Below are 23,077 nucleotides of genomic sequence, written 5' to 3'. Positions count from 1 at the left end.
TATAGAGATTCGTAGTGTTTAGAAATGTTGACCCCCTAGGTATTTAAGACCGTCAGTTCGCCATTTGAATTTAATTTTTTTGCTGTAGGCTTTGAACTTCTGGGCCCGGAAGAGACAGGTTCAAGGCCTCAGTCTTGTCCCTGTTTATTTTGTATCCTGATGGTCTGCCAAACTCCTCCAGGGATTGTATCAGATTTGGCAATGAGATCACAGGGTTAGCTAGCGTCAATATAACATCATCTGCGAATAGTGATATCTTGTATGTTCTATGTCCAATATCTATCCCCTGGATGTCTGGGTACAATCTGATTATTGCCGCTAAGGGTTATAGAGAACGCGCAAAGATGAGAAGGGACAACGGGCACCCCTGTCTTGTGCCATTTTTTATATTTATTTGCTTGAGGTTATTGCCTGGGAGTTTGACCATGGCTCTGGAATAATGGTATAGAACTCTGACCCCCTCCAGAAAAGGCCCAGAGAATCCAAAAGATTACATGGTTTTGTCCAGAAAAACCCAATTAATCCTGGTAAATGCCTTCTCTGCATCAAGGCTGAGTAGAATCGCTTTTTTTTTTAGTGGATTGTACATGGTCTATAATATTGATTATTTTTCTAGCATTATCTGATGCTTGCCTGCCAGTTATAAAGCCAACCTGATCTATATTGATAAGTCCAGGCAGGATTGGGTTTAGCCTGTTGCGAGTATTTTGCTATAGATTTTAATGTCCGAATTTAATAGTGATATGGGAATGTAGCTGTCACATTGGAGGTGGTCGCGGCCTGGTTTGTGGATAATTGCTAGATTACAAGTTGACATATTTGTCGGAATCTCATGTCCCTCCAAGAATGAATTGAACATCTTGTGGAGTGTTTGGAGCGAGACTCGTGAAGAATGTTTTGTAGATATTTGGCAGAACGTCAGGGCCTGGGGACTTATTTGATTTGAGATTTTTGATCACGTTTGCCAATTCTGTTTGTGTGATCTTACTATTCAGGTTAGTTTTATTTAAGTCAGATAGTTGTGGGAGATTGCAGGAGGCTAAGTATGGCGTCTGAGTTCGATGTATGACGAAGTCCTTCCAAACAGATTTAGATCATATAAATCCGCATACAATTTAGAAAACTCTCTGGCTGTCTCCTGGTCATCGTAGGTGTTCCGGCTATTTTGGGGTCTGGTACCTGGGATTTGGGATCTGGCATATTCTTTCCTCTTAAGATTTTGGCAAACAAACTATCTGCCTTATTCCCCTTCTCATAATATAATTGGTTAGTCAATTTTAGTGCTCTCTCTACTTCGTCTAGTATATTTTTTTAGTTCTAGTCTAGATTTCTATAGAGCTTTATAAATTGACTTGAAAGGGTTTGATTTGTGTTTTTGTTCTAATTGTATTATTTTGTCTGATAGGTCTTTATATATTTTTTGTTTGAGTCTTTGTGGGAAGCCACTGAAATGAATACACCCCTAATTGTGTCCTTATGTGCTTCCCACAGCATTGAGGGTGCCTCCACTGAGCCTTTATTTATTGAAAAGTAGTCAGATTGTGAGGCCTTAATTTTATCAATTGTTTCTTTATGATTTAATAAGGATTCGTTAAGCCGCCAGTGGAAGGTATTGCTTCTGGAGAAGGGGGGTAAAAGAGTTATTTCAATTGGGGCGTGGTCTGACCACATAATTGGTCCTATACTAGTTTGGGATAGCGCTTTAAGAATACTTTTGGTAACCAGGAGATAGTTAAGTCTAGAGTACATCTGATGCGGGTTCGAGGAAGAGGTATAATCTTTGACCCTGATGCTCTGCCCTTCATGCATTGATCAGGGAGAACTCCCTCAACAAGTCTCTAATTTTTTTTAATGTATTTTCAATTAACTTTGAATGCGCCTGGCCCCCTGCCACAGATCTATCTAATAGTGAATTGACCATATTCAAATCCCCGCCAAGGATTAGGGAAGGTAAGTACTGGGGGTTGATTGCCTGCAGAACCTCTCTTAGAAATTCTGTCTGGCTGTCATTTGGAGCATAGACATTGATAATCGTCAAGGCTAATCCTGCAAGGGTCCCGTGCACCACCAAGAACCTGCCCTCCAGGTCCGAAATCACTTTGACTGTCTTAAATGGTACCTGTTTGATAAGGATAGCTACTCCTCTTTTTTTACTGCTGAAGGATGAAAAATAAGCTGTTGGGAAACTTTTCTTAAGCATATTAGGTGGATCCTCAGTGTTAAAATGAGTTTCTTGGAGAAACAATATGTCTCCTTTTATTCTTTTAAACACCTGAAGAGCGAGTCTTCGCTTTTTATTGCATCGAAGGCCTTTCACATTGAGTGACACTACCTTGACTAGTGGTGGGTTAGCCATCAGATAGTTGTTTTGGGAGTGGTCTCTCTTGAGCTCCTCCTGCACTGGGGTAGGTTCTGTTTCGGTTCACTGGACTGGAGCAGGTTTGGTGATGGGCCGAAAGATTAAGTAGCCCTAATATTCTATCAGGATTTGAGTGTAGTGATATTGAGCAATTTAGATATCTGTGGTCCTAACTAACAGTCTATGCTTTCAACCATATTGCAGTGACTTCTCATAACTAGTAACATAGCTAAATTTTATGCTAACACATCCTAACAACATATCACGCAAACAGCAGAACAGCCACAAATCAATACAGTGCCCTTTCAACTCAGGCCATGGTAATCATTTCTATTTTTTTTTATAGGTTTGGGTTATAGAATGACCTGATCGGGTCCACATTATTCTACTTAATGCTTTAGACCTCAGCGCACCTCCCCCTTAGCTATTTAAATAGGTCGGGTTCTAGATTAAACATAGTTAAGCAGAATTTTATTACAAATAACTAGCTTATTAGGCGTAAGGTCACCTTAGTCCATTTAGCTCCAGCTTGCTAAAGTTAGGTTTGGAGCCCCGCCCCGATCCCCAATCCCACGGATGGGAGGGGGACAGCATCCCCAACACCACTGTACCTGGTGGAACCATGGCCGGGCTGCTGCTGTGTAGATGTGGGGGGGGGAGGGGAATTGGCTCCGGGTGCTCCCTTTTTTCCTCCGTGGACCCTCTTCTGTGATACAGCTGGGCTACACCGGACTACTCTACTCCCCCCCCCCCGGCGTTCCGATCCGAGGGACCCATTCTCCCACCTCCACCCAGGGCACCATGAGGAGGTCCATCCGGGTACCCTTTCTGGCCAGGGATCCAGCTCATATCCGGCCCCCTCGGCTGTCAGAGCCAACCATCTGTCACCCCCCCCGCCACACACACACACACACACACACACACACACACACACACACACACACACACACACACACACACACACACACACACACACACACACACACACACGCGGGAGATCCCACCTGTGAAGGCACATTCAGGGCTCTCTGTTATGGACTCTGATATATTTCGCCTCATTTCCCTGTTTTCATGATCTTCTTGAGTCTCTTTAAGGAGTTTAATTTCAAAGTTTAGTTTTAAAATCTCATAGTCTGTGGCCGCATACATTTGGAGGGAATTCTCCATTTTAGATTCCAGTTCTGTGGTCCTTTGGCCTATGGTCGAGATTTCCTCCTTTAGTTCTGTTATTGCCAATCTGAGGTCGGCCTGGAAGGTTTGCCTCATTCTGTCACACATTTTGGAGATTAGCTCCTCCAGGTACAGCCTCATTATTTTGCCTCCTTCCACCTCGTTGCCCTCTCAGGCCTCCGGAGCACGTCTCCTTATCAGCCTGGGCCTGATCACTCGGCATCGCCGCGTGTTGGGAGCCCCCCAAAAAATGGCTAACCTCCTACCCTGTGGATTGTATTGGTCTTTGCCGACATCCTGGTATGTTCTTGCAACTTTGGGATGTTTTCTGGGTCTTTTTGTGAGTTGGAAATTTGCTTAGTTTGTATTATACATGCAAGGGTCTCAGGAGCTCCCTATCTAGGTATCCATTCCCGATGACGTCACAGGAAGTCTCCCCAAAGCCTCTACTTTTATCCAAACTTTTATTACTTAAAACTATGTGTCATGTCTACATATAAACCCCGTTTTATTAATTCCCCCTACTGATTGTGAAGCCACATATCTGAAATCGTTTATGTTTTGGAACTTCTTCCGAAAAAATGGACAGCACATGATCAGTATATATTATGTAGAAATGACAATGCTCATTTTAATTAAGAAACAGAGCCTTAAACAACCTATGAATGCTTCTTGCATACTACTGAAATTGTTTAAGTAACTGTCTGTATTCAGTTACCCTGTATAATGCGGTATATTCATTTTTACAGAGCTAAAAATCTCTTTGTATGAACAGCTATTTCTAAAAGCAGAGTTTTAATCGCAAATGCTTTGTACCCCCACAATGCATCCTGAGGTAGAACTATTGTGGAAGAACCTTCACCTTGAGAAAGGCAGTATTGGACTGCCGAAACGTTCGACTTTATGGCATATTAAACCTCCTTTTGAGTAAGTGTGCCTGCTGCTTCTTTGTACTGGAACATTTGGGACTACAGGAGCTCCCCAGGATCAGCGCACCGGCAGCTAAGTACCCCACATCTATTACCCTTGATATTGAGTGCGTGTCTCATCCTCTGTCTATGTAGAACTATTGTGGCACATGTGTGTTTACCATTTGCTTTACAATACAATAACTCAGTGAGAGACTTACGTAGCATGTTTTGCTGTAGAGACTCCGAGCGATACAAGCTCACAGTGTTCTTCTTAAAGACATTTTTCAGTAGTTGAGCTCTTTCAGTCAAGCTAGCAGAAGAGATTGAGAAACAATTGTTCAGTTTCACGGTTCGTGAGAATCTACTGCACGATATAAGGGCTAAAACAGGCAAGCAGCACAAACTGAAACAAACGCTCCAACACTCAAACACCTCTCTGGCCCAGAAAGGCTTAACATTGATCGTAATAATAGATACAAGAATTGGAAAATCCCCTACTCTGTTCCGTGCAACTCATCCATTTGGGAACATAACAACTTTGACATGCATTTCAATGTGCAATACACTGATAGTTAATAAAATGTAGGGTCTCTTTGTGTAACTTGACTGCCAGATTACATGTAGAAGTGGTATTCTGAATGTGTACTCTGGGATACTCTCCTTATGAGCCAAATAAAGACTTCAAAGTAATATTTGAATTTGTGAAGTAAAAAATGTCCACATTCAAACTAAATCAAGTGACATACATGCAAATGCAATTATGTGTAATGTGATCATTTACTGCAGGTGAGCTGAAAGAAACTTTGAGAAAATAGGCAGATCTGTGCTCAGACAATTACTTTCTTATATAACATATATTTAATTAAGCATGTACAGATTATGCTGAAGATATAAGGATGCTGGTGATATTTTGAATACTTCTAATGCTTGAAAGCAATGGCCGAATTACATTTAAACCAAAAGAAAGCAAATACAATGAAGAATGCAGTTGTATAACATGCAAACAATTTTTTTTTTTAAATGTTGTGTTCAACATTTAGTAATGCGATCATATTGGGTGCCTACAAACTTCAAGTAAATGTAAACACCCATCTAATGTAGCATTTAAGAATATAGTATCATATTACAGTCCCTTCAAAAAACAGAGGAAACAGAAAATTAAACTACTCTTAAAAATGCATTTTTTTTTAAAATGACAAAATCCTGAAATTAATGAAATGACAAAAGACCCATTCTTATTACTTCAATTAAATGAAACGGCAACTACTTATATGAATGTACAAGTGGGTATCTCTGGTTTTAGAGGGAATAACGAAAATAAAACGCGTGCTGATTAACGCAGCACCAAAAGGTGTTATCACAGTAAGCATTCTTAAACTTTGATAGCTTTTCCCCAATTGCCTCTCTAATCACCAAGTGCATATATGAATATTAATGCTTTCATTACAGAATGTCACTTCCATATCTGTGCCCAGGACAATAACTCTGTGCCCAGGACATACTTGAAAACGAGAGGTAACGCTCAATATATTACTTCCTGGTAAAACATTTTTTTATAAATAAATAAATATCAGCCCCTTTGATCCTTGCTGCTGAGCTTATTGAGGTTAAGTTTTCTGCTCAAACTGCAAGTTACAGGGGGTGCGTATTGTAACAGAGTTTAATGCTACAACGTCCTGCTGTTTAAATATAAACTAATTTGACATTTTGCTCTGGGGTTTTGTGAAGAGGAACCAACAAAAAACACAATGCAGAATGTTATTAAGAGCAACTGCTGTAATATTTAGAATGTAGATTTAATTGTCACCTAGGTTGACTGTACCATTCTCCAGTATATACAGTATCTATGTCCATATAGCCCAAATTATTTCATTTTCATAGTGTAACCTCTGTGGCCAGCCACACTTTGCAGTGCATTGCTGGCACAGAGGGCACCCTGTACACCAAGATATATATTTGATAGATTTTTTATGTAATGCCAGTTTCATGCGTAACAGAAAAAAAAACTCAGAGCCACGTTTTACAGTAGTTCTTAAAAATTCATAATGGCAACTTGTAAGAACCCGTAAAAAATACTATTTTCAATACATATTTGAATTGAATATTTGTGTAATACTTTTTTCATGTTTACCGATTCTTGGATTTGCCAAGGGTAAGAAAATCTAGTACTTCTTAAAAATGTATTTATTATGTACATCTTGTGCATCAGATTCTCAAAATTCATAAAAATCATTACCAACTAAAAATTGCAAAATAATCTTCACATATTGCGAGTTACATGATCGAGGTGTAAAGGTAAATAGGTCAACAATTTCATGCACAGCAACTTTTTGACAAAAGTGCATTTTTGGGGGGCTACTAGAACCGTTTCTCTGCTGAAACAAGCCTCTGAATATGGCATAGAGTCCCTGTATTCATAGGAAGGGTTTTAAATGGCCTTAAAACTATTCCTATTCACAACCAAGTCATTCAAATAATTATTTCTGCCTTATAGTAGTTTTAGAAACTCCCCACCCCCCATTATTTAAAAATTATGACCCATGCAAGAAATGTTAAGACCCATTTGATTGTATTAAAGAGATTGAGTGTTTGCACTGCACGATCATACATTTTTTAGCAGGTACTTAAATGACTGTTAAAAGGTTATTGGTAATCTTACCTTTTCCCATGGACAACAGCACCAGGATCCTGGGATTTTGCTTCAAGCTCCTGAACTTCATCAACTAAGGTCTTAAAACTAGTTCTTTTAACACTTCATTAAAAAAAAAAAAAAAAATAATAATCAGGGTTAGAGTCAAACCCACATGTAAAAATTGACAGATTTATGCCTTTTTGCAAGTCAAAATCTTTTAACAAATGATGTGTTAAACTGGTTGCTCTGATATTGCATATTTTTTTTTATATATCTTCAGTCAGTCAAGAGGCCTTGTATGAGATTTTTTAAATTTTAATTAAAGTAAATGTAATGCATTCTAATTGTATTAACCCCCTAAACACTGCTACTTCAACATGTGCTCAAGTAGCTAGTAAAACATACAGAATGTGGTTTACCAATGTGACAAGATTTCTGTACTTACACTTTATAAACGATGTCAACAAGCAATGAGGTCACAGGGATAAATAAGAGACCCACCCAGAAAACGCCAGAGCTGAACATCATATCCGCCTGTAATAAAGTACATTATTCATTTTATTTACTTATTTTAGTACCTTTTCCCTACATGCTGTTCCAGCTTTTTTTGTTGTTTTTGTTGCTGGAATAAGATCAAAGATAATCGCATTTTTATTGTGTTACTGTACATATGACAAAAATCTACTTCATGTTTTGTAACTAGATCATTTTCATGCGTGCATTAAGTGATCAGTTTACAGCTTGGATGCATTTCATTGCATCTGTTAGTATGTTGTGAACAAGCGAGTTCATCGTTGCAGTTGCCTATGCGGAAAAAGAACACCTGTCCAATCCAAAGTCGATGATGGCCTGCAATGTTAAATGCATGGTATCATACGGATCTGCCTTTGTGCAGCAAGACAAGTATTTACAGCAGAACAATCAAAAATTATGAAAAAACAAACAAAAAAAAAACAGATCCCATGATTAATAAATGACTGTCATGTCTAGGTAATTACGACAGAAAAGACATTAGCTTACAGATCGATGAAACCATTACTTTTTTGCTTTTTCATTAGATCTTTAACTTTGCAAAATAAACATATTTTAGGGGATGAAGAAATACAAATAGCAGAGGCAAGTAATGAATAAAAATGCTAACTGCTGCAATCATACAGGAATGCCAATTAAACCCTGCTTTATTTACATAGTTAACTTTGTCATATTTAAGATACTAAAATGAACATTGTATTTCAAAATATAACATGTTGGGAAAACACACACACACAGACACACACAGACACATCCAAATCTCCATATAATATAAGATACATATACGTGCATGTGAAACAATTGTGAAAGATGTGTCCGTGACATATTGAACAATTCCAAATGTCAAACGATCATATTGTGAAAAAAGTGGTAAATAAGAATAAAAAAAGGAAAAATAAAATATATAAATCTAATAAGCATACACTCAATCTTGCTCACTGTTCCAAGATCAATAATTGCCTGCAAGTGAACATGTAGAGCAACTCATTATCAACTAATAATCCCCAATGAACAAGAAAGGGTGGAAGAGACTTCTGCAGTTTCTTCTCAGGATACATCAGATTCAGCAAAATATCGAAAAACAAGGAGAGAGGCGCATGCTCCATCGTGTACATTTTCACACTAGCGAGTGCATTTTAAGACACCTATAACTTTTGTATTACAACATTTCACACGATGCAGCATGTGCATCTCTTCTTGTTTAGATGTATACACACATTTATCGAAAAATAAACTGCAACTACGAGACTTTTACTACACAGATTATGTTTTACAAAAGCAAATAGAAAAAAAAAAAAAAAAAAAAAAAAAAAATTCCATTAGTACATTTTATACTAATGTGTATGGTGTAATGTAAGACCAACCTTTTTTAAAATGGTAACTAGAAGTTTACTAAATCTCTTTTCTTTGCAAGAGACGGCATTCCTTCTAAGTACCTGTTAAAAGCTTAAGAAAAGTGCGGAACATTACTTCCGCTATTTAAGAAATCACTATTTAAAATATTTACCCCCGTGTTCTGTTCGCTTTGGCAGACTAGCATTTCAAGATCAAGGATTTCCCTCAACTTTAGCCACCTTGTTTCCAATTTCTGCCAGCATAATGGAGCACAAGCGATAATGTAGGCCGTAGGATGTTAATACCAACCATTGTAATGCTAACTACTGTATGAATGAAGGGACAACTGGAGCCACTATTCAGTCCACCCAGCCTTTGGCTTTGCAAATGAACATGAATCGGGGGGAGGTGGGAAGTTTGTTTCTGCGTCATATTTGAAAGCCTGTCAGATTTTTTTTCTTCAATTGCTGAGTTAATCCAAAACCTAAAAGATTTAAAGCTGACATTCGCATTAAAGACAGAAGGCTTCTTTGTATATTTTGGATCAAGAAGGGGGAAAAAGTAAAATCCCACAGAAGCATTTCCTTCCTTTTTGTTCAAGAAAGCTACCCCTCACTCTGTAGAGACCATTTTTGTTTCTAACTTTTCACATCTCTACACACAGGCTGGTCAGCTGGGAAATGGCAAACCAATCCTTCTCAGACAATGGCAGAAACAGGAGCAGCCTGTTCTAAGGATGGGCTCAAGTCTGACTATGACTGTGGTTTACAAATGGTTCCTAATGTGTGAGATTTGCAGCCCATGCCAAGTTTTCTCTTTTCTTATGAAACCAAATGGAATCTGCCACAAAAGTGGCTCTCATGGGAATTCATAAGGACTCAGAAATTAGACTTGAAAAGCCTTGAATAATGAAGGCCTAACAGCAGCTAGGCAGAATGAAAGAAATTAGACCTTACATTGAGTCAGATACTTTTTGTATTAAATAAGACATGGCATCGATCGATTCTCTTGAACCCAACGATGAAGCCTATAACAAGGCTGCTGTCCAGCACTTCGTCAAAACCAACATGTATACATTCAAATAGTGAAGGCTGCCCAACATTCTCAGTGACCTCATTTACTGAACAGGAGTTGATGTGATGTTTTAAGGCAATAGTTACAAATGTTGTCATATTTAGGATCAATGGTGTATAAACTAGGATAAAGCAAAGTCTTTCAATGAATGTAACAGGTACTGAATGTTGTGATCTTATGTAATGAATGATTCTAACAGTTTGCTATTCTTCCAATTAAAAACCATTTCTTTAAAACAATAACGAAATTGCAAGATGCATCGGGGATGACTTGCGCAAACCACGGAGCACACACACACACTATATATATATAAAAAAGAACGGTGAGCTCTGCAACACAAAAAGGCTTGGACGTCCACGGAAGACAACAGTGGTGGATGATCGTAGGAACCTTTCCATGGTAAAGAAAAACCCCTTCACAACATCCAGCCAAGTGAAGAACACTCTCCAGGAGGTAGGCATATCATTATCCAAGTCTACCATAAAGAGCTGACTTCACGAAAGCAAATACAGAAGGTTCACCACAAGGTGCACACCATTCATAAGCCTCAAGAATAGAAAGGCCAGATTAGACTTTGCAAAACAATATCTAAAAAAAGCCAGCCCAGTTCTGGAACAGCATTCTTTGGACAGATGAAATTAAGATCAACCTGTACCAGAATGATGGGGGGGAAAAAAAAGTATGGAGAAGGCTTGGAACGGCTCATGATCTGAAGCATACCACATCATCTGTAAAACACGGTGGAGGCAGTGTGATGGGCATGCATGGCTTACAATGGCACTTGGTCACTAGTGTTTATTGATGATGTGACAGAAAACAGAAGCAGCCGGATGAATTCTGAAGTGTATAGGGATATACGGTCTGCTCAGATTCAGCCAAATTCAGCGAAGTTGATTGGACGGTGCTTCACTTTACAGATGGACAATGACCCAAAACATACTGCGAAAGCAACCCAGGAGTTTAAGGCAAAGAAGTGGAATATTCTGCAATTGCCGAATCAATCATCTGATCTAATGAATCATGCATTTCACTTGCTGAAGACAAAACTTAAGGCAGAAAGACCCACGAACAAAGAACAACTGAAGACAGCTGCAGTAAAGGCCTGGCAAAGCATCACAAAGGAGGAAACCCAGCATCTGGTGATGTCCATGCGTTCCAGACTTCAAGCAGTCATTACAGAGACAAAGTGAAAACCGGGCGCTTCTAAACTACAATATTACAGTGAAATAGTATATACTATATATTTGAAAGATATACAGTGCAAAATATTATCACAATGTGATAGTGACCTTCACCAACAAAAAACGTGAAATAATCTAGTGTGAAATACACCTAAATAAAATAAAGCAGCTCTACACCCTTTATAAGGACTGTCCAGGTCCAAAATAGATCTTGCGTAGTTTTCCAATTGGGAGGAGCGCTGTGATGCTCACGTGGATATGAAAAAGAAAAACAATATAATAGTGCAGATGGTAAAAATATATGTATGTGATCAAAGAAAGTCTCTGCAATGGTTGTACTCACAATTGATAAAAATGAGATAAACGTATCAGAGACCCATCTCTCCCTGATAAGAGCCCTTGTCGTGGATGCCCTCTGGATGTAAGGTCTGGAAGCTTGTGGTAAATGTAGTACGTATAGATACTCAAAATATCTCCCAAGGGATATGAAGAGAAAAGAGAGAGAACGCACAATGGTATGGTACAATCTAAAATGTATTGCACAATAATAGTGGTAAGAATATAGCACTCACATTTAATACAAATGGTATGTTCGTGGGAGAGAACAGCTGAAGTTGGACGAGTGGTACTGGTATCTCCAAACGACGGAGTACTTCCGCATGCGTCACGTGTGCCCGCGTCACATCCTCTGACGTCTCAGGTAAGGGCGGAAGAGGCTATCTTGCGCATCAGTCTCCGTGGTTATGCCAGCACTTCTTTCCGGTATTCTCCCTAGCTCTGTCCCCTCCAGCACTCAATCGATTCAACACATTTCGCTTCAGCTTCTTCAGGAATCGGAATAGTGAACCCCATGAGCCTCCCATATATGTAGTCCATGTATGAATACAAATGACCAATCAGGGGGCCTGACATATCAAATACCAATCATGCAGTATATATGACAATTGCAAAGGGAATGTTATACAAAGAATCATAATAACACACTTGGCAAAAATAACAGATACAGGCTATATGTACTAATACAAAGACAATCTAAATACCCTACTCTAAAATACAATTTATTAAAATAAAAAATGCATTTAATATAAATAATTCATAAAATATAAAAATATTTTAAAAAATAACGACGCAGAAATGACGCAAAAAGGAGGTAGATGTCTGAAGAGATGAGGACGATAGACATAATTAGATACTTGCATAAATACATACATATATACTAAAAAAACTATGTTTAAAAACTATGTTCAAAAGGCACTAATGTCTATATCAACATTAAGACCCTTTGGAGTGAGGGTCTGAATTTGGGAATCCAAAAAGTCTCCCTTCTAGCTAGATTATTTAGTCTATTGCCCCCCCCTCCAATGTGCCGGGACATGTTCTATACCTTTGAAGGTTAAAGACTTAGGATCTGAATGATGATATATGCTAAAATGCTTTGAGACATTGTGTGTTAAAATGACTTTTCTAATATTTAAAAGATGCTCTAAAATCTGTACTTTAAGTGGCCTAGAGGTACGTCCTATATATTGGAGACCACAAGGGCACTCCAAAACATAGATGACAAATTCTGTCCTACAATTAATATACCCCTCTATTTTAAAAATGTCACCAGTTGTATTGGATTTAAAATTAAATTTTTCTTTATATTTTTGTATACATGCTTTGCATGTATAACAACCAAAGAAGCCTTTTGGTTTATCAAGCCATGTAGTAGTATCTCCAGATTTTTTCTTAAGAAACGTGGTGGGTGCCAGCCTACTTTTGAGATTGGGCGCTTTCCTAAAGATGACAACAGGTTTATTAGGTAGATGTTCTTTTAAAACTGTCATTTTGCAAGATGTGCCAGTGTTTTCCTATTATATTTTTAATTTGTGGTGATTCTCTGTTATATTTTGTAAGAAAGGCCATATTAAAGTTAATGTTTTGTTTCACATTTCAGCCAAGTTTGCTGGTCTGGAGCATTCAGGAGTGTGTTAACACAATGCCAAGGACGAAAGACATCAGCAATGATCTTAGAGAAGCAATTGTTGCTGCCCATCAATCTGGGAAGGGTTATAAGGCCATTTCCAAACAATTTAAAGTCCATCATTCTACAGTGAGAAAGATTATTCAAAAGTGGAAAACATTCAAGACAGTTGACAATCTTCCCAGGAGTGGACGACCCAGCAAATTCACCCCAAGTTCAGATCGTGCAATGCTCAGAGAAATTGCAAAAAAAAACAAAACAAGAGTTACATCTCAGACTCTACAGGCCTCAGTTAGCATGTTAAATGTTAAAGTTTATGACAGTACAATTAGAAAAAGACTGAACAAGTATGGTTTGTTTGGAAAGGTTGCCATGAGAAAGCCTCTTCTCTCTAAAAAGAACATGGCAACACGGCTTAGGTTTGCAAAGTTGCATCTGAACAAACCACAAGACTTCTGGAACAATGTCCTTTGGAAAGACGGGACCAAAGTGGAGATGTTTGGCCAGAATGCACAGCGCCACGTTTGGCGAAAACCAAACACAGCACATCAGCACAAACACCTCATATCAACTGTCAAGCACGGTGGTGGAGGGGTGATGATTTGGGCTTGTTTTGCAGCCAGAAGAATTGGGAACCTTGCAGTCATTGAGTCGACCATGAACTCCTCTGTATACCAAAGTATTCTAGAGTCAAATGTGAGGCCATCTGTCCGACAGCTAAAGCTTGGCCAAAATTGGGTCATGCAACAGGACAATGATCCCAAGCACACCAGCAAATCTACAACAGAATGGCTGAAAAAGAAAATAATCAAGGTGTTGCAATGGCCCAGTCAAAGTCCAGACCTCAACCTGATTGAAATGCTGTGGTAGGACCTTAAGAGAGCTGTGCATAAACAAATGCCCACAAACCTCAATGAACTGAAGCAACATTGTAAAGAAGAGTGGGCCAAAATTCCTACACAACAATGTGAGAGACTGATAAAGTCATACAGAAAACAATTACTTTAAGTTATTGCTGCTAAGAGGTGGTTCTACAAGCTATTGAATCATAAGGTATACTTAGTTTTTCACACAGGGCTTCTCCATTTTGGCTTTATTTTTGTTAAATAAATCCTGACAGTGTAATATGTCATGTGTTGTTCTTCTGAGGTTGTATTTACCTAATTTTTAGACCTGCTAAGGAACAGATGATTGTTATTATGTCCTGATATGTAAAACCATAGAATTCAGCCCATATTTAACCCGCCCCAGCCCATACTGAATCCCCCCCCCCCAGGCCTTTTGTCACATTGGATGTAGCATTGGGTATCTTTGTCTTTTGTTGAAAATATTAAAATAAACGGATTGCGTAGTAATGTTTTTTTCCGTATTAACAATAACAAGGAAACAGTTAAATAAAAGTTGCGCGATAAAAAAAAAATGTTTTCAGATCCCTCCCTCCCTTTTTACACTAATAACGATCAATCTAACCTTTGTGTCCAAAAAGGACTCTTAAGAGTTAATGATATTCTCATCAAAGGTAAATTCCCTCCATTCACCTCGTTACAAACGAGCCACGACATTCCCACCTCAGAATTTTTCAGATTTTTAACATGTGTCAAAACATAGCCAAACTCCTGATAAATATATGGTGTCCTGGGAGAAGTTAAATACCAATTTGGACCTTGATGTCTGGAAAGATGTTTGGGAAGCCGCCTCCAAAAATTCTTCCTGTGTTGTGATTAAGGAGAATATTTACAAGTTAATATTTAGATGGTATATGACTCCTACTAGGTTGAACTCTTTTCTCCCAGGCGTCTCTCCTTTATGTTGGCGTGGTTGTGGCGAAATGGGGAATATACTGCATATATTTTGGTCGTGTCCAAAAATTCAGCAAACATAAAGGGAAGTGTTTGCTCTAATACACAGAATTTTGGGAATCACTATCCCCCAGGACCCAATATATATAGTATTGGGAAAGCCAATGGGCAATCATAACAAAAGAGAAATTAAAGTTATCTCCCAAATTCTAAATGCTACTAGATGCACCATCGCCAAAAACTGGAAACAACCGACTCCCCCATCCTTAAACCAAATAAATAACAAAATCTAGCATATAGTCTATATGGAAAAACTCACAGCCTACCTAACTGGTTCCACTTCACAATTCTCAGAAACATGGGCTCCTTGGTTTAGACATGCAGGTATATCCCATATTTAGACTAGACTATTCTGAACAGAGTGATTTATGTTGTATTTAACCTGTTATTTACTATGTCACATGGTTTCAAATGCTGTCGCTCTCCCCCCTTCCCATACTTTCCTCCCCTCCAAATGTGTAATCAGACTATTTGCAATACTGTACCATTGTATTGTTCCTTTTTTATTTTTGTACCCCTCTTACTTTTGGAAAAATTATTAATAAAAAATTTAAGTAAAAAAATAAATAAATGTTTTCGTGGTAGTTGCGCTATGGGTTGGGGGGGGGGGGGGCTTGCTCCTTTCATTTGTCCTGGGCCCGATTATTTCTGTTGGCGGCTCTGTCTATATTAACAAACAATAAATGAACTCAGGAAGAAGGGCATAGGCGGCCCGATGGCATGCACCCAACACATCTTAAGGCACCAAGTTCAGTAATAGTCAAACCATTACATTCAATATTCAAGGACTCAATTTCCACGGGCTCAGTACCACAAGATTGGCATAAAGCAGACGTGGTGCCTATATTTAAAAAGGAAGTTAGATCAAAACCGGGGAATTACAGACCTGTAAGCCTAACATCAATAGTGGGGAAGCTACTTGAAGTTTTAGGAAGAAATACTATACAGGAATACCTAATGGACAACATTATAAGTAATAGTCAGCATGGATAGGTCGTGCCAAACTAACCGTACAAGTTTCTTTGAGGAGGCAAGTAGGAATATAGACCAGGGTAATGCAGTTAATGTAGTCTTCTGAGATTTTGCAAAAGCTTTTGATATGCTTCCACACAAGAGGTTAGTGTAAAAAATAAAGCAAATTGGACTCAGTAAAAATATTGGCACCTGGATTGGAAACTGGTTGAAGGATAGACAGAGTTGTCATACATGGAACTTTTTCAGTTTGGGCTAAAGTTGTGAGTGTAGTACCTCAAGAAATCGGTACTGGGCCCCTTGCTTTTTAACTTGTTTATTAATGACCTTGAGGTTGGCAGAGAGAGTAAAGTCTTCATCTTTGCTGATGACACTAAATTGTGTAAGGTACAGTAGTAGAATTAGAACAGGATGTAATTTCTCTCCAGAAGGAATTGGATGGACTAGAAACTTGGGCAGGTAAATAGCAGATGAGGTTTAATACAGCTAAATGTAAGGTTATGCATTTGGGAAAGAAGCATAAACAGAGAATCCCTGGAGAAGGATTTATGAGTGCTTGTAGACAGCAGGCTTAGCAATAGTGCCCAATGTCATGCAGTAGCTGCAAATGTAAACAAGGCCTTATCTTCATTAAACGGGCAATGGATGGAAGGGAAGTAAACCTAATTAAGCCCCTCTATAAAAGCATTAGTAAGACCACAACTTGAATATCGAGTACACTTTTAGGCACCACTCCATAAAAAAGACATTAAGGAAGTAGAAAAAGTGCAGAGAACAGCCACAGCTGAATAGGGCCCTAGAAAGGTATAGAGATGCATACAATTAGTTATTCATCCCCCCAAAAAATAAATGATTACCAGCACCAGAAAAAAGCAAAAGTAGAATAAAATCTAAAAAAGTGACTTTATTAATACATGAATCACACCCACACCCGATGTTTCGGTCCCCAGAGGGACCTTTTATTAAGACCATTAGAACTTATTAGGAGCAACTTTGAGGAAATCGGCTAAGGGAGCTAGGATTTACAGGGGCACGTTAATTGCAACACAGATAATTATGTTTGCTAGAACTGTATGCTCACCCTAAACTAGTCCTCTTAAAATTCAAAACCATTAATTAAAGTGAAATAAAGAGACTATAATGAAAAAGTACATACAAGAATCAATGCTTTTGTTCTTATTTGCAGTATTCGCTTTGTTTTGATTAATTGTGACCCAATACATTTAATCACCAATAATTACCGGATATCTAATTCTGAATTTGCGACACATACATTTATCTGTAGATAGTAAGTGCAGTTGCAATGGATTGCAGCACCAAATGCTGCCATGGCTTGATACAACCCACAATACTTAGGATTAGGTAAAAATGTAGCTATGGTTAGGAGAAGAGAGAGCTAGTACAATTTCTAAACTTTGGCAGATTGATACCTAAAATGAGAAAAATGTTGTGAAACCTGGTATACGTAATAATTAACATGCTTTTTTTTTTAAACTTCTAGTACGGCTACATTGGAATATCCAACTGATTAACAGCAGCACCTACCTAAAATCTAAATGGCTTTGAAAAGTAGTGTGCACACTGTTCCTTGAACTACATTTAAAGTTGAAGACATTTTTTACGATATCAGTTCTGTACTATGAGAAAATACTTGTAGCATTTATTTATTTTTAAAACATTTACTGTGAATAACATCTATATATAATAAAACTGAAAAGTATGTGATTGTTAGTAGATGTGTTGAATCTGATTGGTCCGTGGATCCGCCCGCCCCCCCACGACTCTCATTGGCCAAGAGGTACACTCCACTGTGACACACACACACACACACACAGACATTGGTCCCTCTGTCCGCCCGCCCATGGTCAGCCTCCCGCACGACTCTCATTGGCCAAAAGGTACACTGACATTACTGACACACACCTACTCCACTGTCACACACTCACACTGACACACCATACCCCCTGAGACTGTCATATGAGACTTCACCCCTGCGGAGTCACACACCTTGGTAACTTGAATCCATCTCAGACTATCACTCCTGTTTACATTTTCTCCTTCCCGCCTGCTCCACACTCACTGTGCCTTTCACCTTGCTAACTTTAATACACCTGAGAATATCACCCCTGTATAATTTTTGACCTTCCCGCCTGCTCCACACTCCCTCTGGCTGCACCCTACACCTCCACCCGCTGTACACTCCCTTTACGCCATAAAAATTTCACCAAAACCCAACACACTCCCTTCACCAATAACATTTTCCGACGCCCGCTGCACACGCTCCGCAGCACCCTACCTTCCCGCACGCTACGCACTAATTATTATCACAATTTCTCACTTCAACATTTTCACCCTGTCGCGGCTACAATCACAAAATTTCCACCTTTCATACAAAATTTTCGCCTTCCCAAAATGTCCGCCTTCCCGCACCCACCTACTCAAAAAAATCACCCTTCAAAATGTCCGCATTCCCGCGCAGCTGCCTTCCCACGCAGCTCCGCACACACGTCTGCCAACGCCATTAAAATGTAACCAACACCCTCCACACCACACCTCCGCCCGCTGCACACGCTCAGCCGCACCCTACCTTCCCGCACGCTACGCACTCATTATTATCACAATTTCTCCCTTCACCATTTTCACCCTGTTGCGGCTACAATCAAAAAATTCCCACCTTTAATAAAAAAAATTCGCCTTCACAATATTTACGCAATCCCGCGCCCACCTTCACCCACTCAAAATTTCAGCCTTCACAAAATGTCCGCCTTCCCGCGCAGCTACGCACACAAAATTCCCCACTTCACATACTGTAAATGTTATTTTCACCTTCCAAAAATTTCCGCCTTTGGCCCCTTAACATACTAAACATTTCCTCATTCCCACCATTTCAGCCTTCACGACCATCTCGCCGCTATAAACACTACATTACCACCTTTAATTAATTCTTTCCGTCTTCCAAAAATGTCCGCCTTCCCGACCTTCACCTACTCTAAATTTAAAACCTCACAAAATGTACACCTTCCCGCGCAGCTATAAAATTGCCCACTTCACCTACGCACTGTTAATTGCCACCTTCGCCTTCATGGCGCGCCACACTCCTTCACACTTCACCCACGCCGTTCAACAGTACCTTCCCGTCAAGTACACATCTCCGTCTGCACTCCGCACGCCCATGTGTGTCTGCGGTCCGCCTACCCAAACGCTTCTCATTGTCGTCTGCGCTCCAGTCCCTCTGCTTACCCTCATCCACACCACGCATGGCGCGTCTCCGCAAAAACAATTTCACCTTTACCTCAACACAAAGTTGCCCTCAGTGTCGGACTAATAAAATTTCGCTCAAAAATCCCTCTGACTTAACACACTCTTTCAAGTGTGCACAAATACGTCTGTGACAATTAACACCCTATTATATAATAAATATTACTTCAACCAATTTTTTTTAAACCCACCCTCTTATTTTTAAACCAATACCACCCTCATATTTTTCACACAACCCCCTCCTCTTTTTACCCCCACCCCCTCCTCTTTTTACCCCCCTACCCCCTCCTCTTTTTACACCCCCACCCACCTATTCCCCCCCCCCCCCACCTCCCTCCTTCCCCCCCCACCCTCCCCCTCCTCTTTTTCACACAACACCCCCCTCCTCTTTTTCACACCACACCCCCCCTCCTCTTTTTCACACCACACCCCACCCTCCTCCCCCCACCCCTCCTTTTTTACCCCACCACCCCCTCCTCTTTTTTACCCCCACACCCCTTTTTCAAACCACCCCACTCCTCTTTTTCCCCCCACTCTTTTTCCAACCAACACACCCTCCTCTTTTTAACCCTCCTGTACCCCACTCTTATCACCCTCTCCATCTCCCAACCCTCTGTCCCCCAAACATCAATAATACATGTTACACGCTTCCACAGGTCGAAAACAAAATTTCATCAACACGTAACATTTCACATATATCAGGTAAGTCAGTGAACCCTACAATCCCCCATCCACTCCACACTCACCTACACCACCACATCACATTCCCCCCTACACCACTCACGTCTCCTTTCACCACTCCTCTCCCCCCTGCACTCCCCTCCCCCTCCACACCACCTCCAACCTATCCTCCCCCCTTCCCACACTCTCCTCCCCCCTCACCTCCACCCTACACTCCTCCACTCCCCACCACCCCCACCTTCACTCCTTTTTCCCACACCCCCCCCATCTTTTTCCACCCCCCTCTTTTTCACCCCCACACCCCCCTCTTTTTCACCCCCACAACCCCATATCCCCCCCACCCCCCCTCTCCCCCCACACACCCCCTCTTTCACCCCCACACCCCCCTCTTTCACCCCCCTCCTTTTTCACTCCACACCCCTCCTCCTTTTTCACTCCACACCCCGCCTCCTTTTTCACTCCACACCCCGCCTCCTTTTTCACTCCACACCCCGCCTCCTTTTTCACTCCACACCCCCCTCCTCTTTTTTACCCCACACCCCAACCCCCTCCTATTTTTCACCCCACCCACCCTCTCCTCCACTCACCACTCCTCCAGTCCTCTTTTAACCACAACCTTCCTTTTTTTAACCGTCCCTTACCCCACTCTTCACAACCCCTCCTTACCACCCTCTCCACCCCACAAAACTATTTCCCACAACCATAAGTAATACATTTAACACACTTTCACATGTCGCACAACAAACGGTATTTTCACATCAACGCGTATCACCTATGACACACGGAACATTCAACTTATACAAGGTAAGTGCGTTACATCCATCTACCCATAAAAACACAACACCTCCTAACCCTACACATTCACTACACCATCACCCCTCCACCATACATACCCCTTCAAACCTACAATCAACCATACCCTCCCCCACCACCTTTTAACATCCATCAACGCATTAACACACAACACATTCTACCCCTACACACGCAGTACACCATCACCCCTCCACTCAACCATACCCTACCTCATCAACCCTACAATCCCCCTTGCACTCACCCCTCCCCTACCCCACCACCTCACATGCTCTCACTCAACTCTCCCTTCAACACACTACACTCCCCTGCACCCTACACTCCCACTCCATTTTTCAACCACCCACCACTCCTCTATTTTAACCCTCCCTTACCACACTATTACCACCCCCCTTCCCACCCTCTCAACACCACAACCCTCTTTCAACCAACAAATAATAAATTTTACACACTTTCACAGGTCGCACAACAACCGTTATTTTCCCATCAACACGTACCGCGTGTCACACACACAACATTCAACTGATAACCGGTAACTGTGTTACATCCATGTACGCTTAAACACACAATACCTTTTTATATACTTTCACATGTAAACCCCTACCACTTATCACCACAACACAACCCCTGTGACTACCTACCCCCCTCTTACTCACCTTTACATCTCCGTGTGCGCCCACCCCTAACAAAAAATGTTGTTTATAAACAAGCCTTACAATAAACATGTACTTCAATAATATTTCAATTGTCTACTTTTTATTTTAAACAACATACATTTATTTTATCTATTTACATCCCGGGCAACACCGGGTATATCAGCTAGTTTTTAGTGTATTATAATGTAACAAGCTTTTTTTGTTTCTATAGCAACCATTTACAAAGTCACATCACCTTCCTCTTCTGAAACAGACTTTGGGACACCCCTCTTTGAGACCTGAACTCTCTCTAGCAGTGCACCAATTATATCTAGTGACTGCCAGGTCACATGATCTTCCCCACAGATCTCTTTCATATTAATATGCAAATGCATTCCACTGACTGCAGAATACTCCTCTGCAGCCATTTAGTGAACACCCAAGCTAAATATTTGCTGATTGATCATTGGAGAACAGATCGATCAGCAACTTCACTAATTACTTATTGTGTGCAGTGTATTGATGCACATACTGTACTAAAGGGATTTAAAAGAAAACATTTAACTGGTAGCTTGAACTGTTGCAATAGCCCTCGGTCCCACTGCTCGCGCAGCGCGAACAAGGTACGGCCCTCTATGGGGTAGGCCCCAGTCAGTGTGTGCACGCACATGACCAAGCGCGATGGCGCGACAACATTTTGAAAAGTAAAAAAATTTGACTTTTGGCGCGGCGGCTGAGTGATGGCCAAGTCACAGCGGTGGTTCAGCCAATGTGGGAGAACCAGCCGTGTGATGTCCTGGCCCCGCACCCACCACGCCTCCCCGGGGGCCGGAGCCTAGATCGCGTCTGTGCTCCTCCTGCTCTTCTTTACTTGCCAAGAAGCGCATCCCATCACAACCCCTAGACCACAGATCGCGGCTTAAACTGGTGCATGCGCCACCAGGTGCTCCGATGCGCATGTTCACGCAGTGACTGGGGCCGTAGCCTTAATCATGCAGTGTGCTATTATAAATCAATCCTGGACATCCTGATACACTGAAACCACAAAAAGGGTAAAAATGTATAAATTAACTACTGCACGTAAAACTGCTATTTGGATTCAAATAGATCATTTGAAAACAAATTAAGATGCGACAGTCTAAAGCAGGGTGCGCAAACTTAAGTTCGTGCCCCCTGTCTCTGCTTCCCCTTGCCTTCGCCCCCCCCCCCCCACTCCTTACCTGCTCTTGGGCTCCACGCGTCATATGACATCACGATGTCATGTGACGCATTGCCATTTGACACCGTGTTGTCATGGTGACGCATTAGGGAAGAGCCGGCTAAGAGCAGGCAAGGGATGTTGCAGAGGCCTCAGGCCTACCCCGGCATTTAATTTACATGCCTGGGGGAAAAGAGCAGGGGCTCTGCAACCGTGTGCCCCTCTTACAAAATCCCACGCCCCCCAGTTTGCGCACCGCTGGTCTAAAGAAAAAAGCAAAAACACTGAAATCCATTGAAAGGGGCTTGAGGTACACTTGAGATCTAAGACTAGCAATCCAGCACAGCAGTAAAGGAGGAACCAACTGTATTGAAAATCTACAACAAATAAGCTGTGCAAACGTGGCTTATACGCATGTTAAAAATGTACATTGTAGGATGCTTAAAGCAGCAATACTACATCTCCCACCCCCCTCTGTCTTATTTTTATATGTAAAGCATCTACA

The 23,077-nt window shown here is 40.8% G+C and overlaps 1 protein-coding gene across 6 annotated transcripts in view; it reads right to left on the bottom strand.

Annotated features, from left to right (window-relative positions):
* Positions 1-23,077, bottom strand: part of ATP8A1 (ATPase phospholipid transporting 8A1) — a 194,740-nt gene that overhangs the window by 5,695 nt on the left and 165,968 nt on the right. For all 6 annotated transcript variants that reach the window (XM_075567160.1, XM_075567150.1, XM_075567179.1 and 3 more), the window contains 3 exons: positions 7,518-7,606; positions 7,100-7,192; positions 4,659-4,750 (listed from right to left, as the gene is read on the bottom strand). In XM_075567160.1, the coding sequence (XP_075423275.1) occupies positions 4,659-4,750; positions 7,100-7,192; positions 7,518-7,606 (274 nt within the window). The remainder of the gene's footprint in view (positions 1-4,658; positions 4,751-7,099; positions 7,193-7,517; positions 7,607-23,077) is intronic.

This window comes from Ascaphus truei, chromosome 1 (genome assembly GCF_040206685.1).
Source record: "Ascaphus truei isolate aAscTru1 chromosome 1, aAscTru1.hap1, whole genome shotgun sequence".
Classification (NCBI taxonomy): Eukaryota; Metazoa; Chordata; class Amphibia; order Anura; family Ascaphidae; genus Ascaphus; species Ascaphus truei.
The sequence above is the reverse complement of the archived record's forward strand: the minus strand, read 5'-3'. Positions and strand labels throughout refer to the sequence as shown.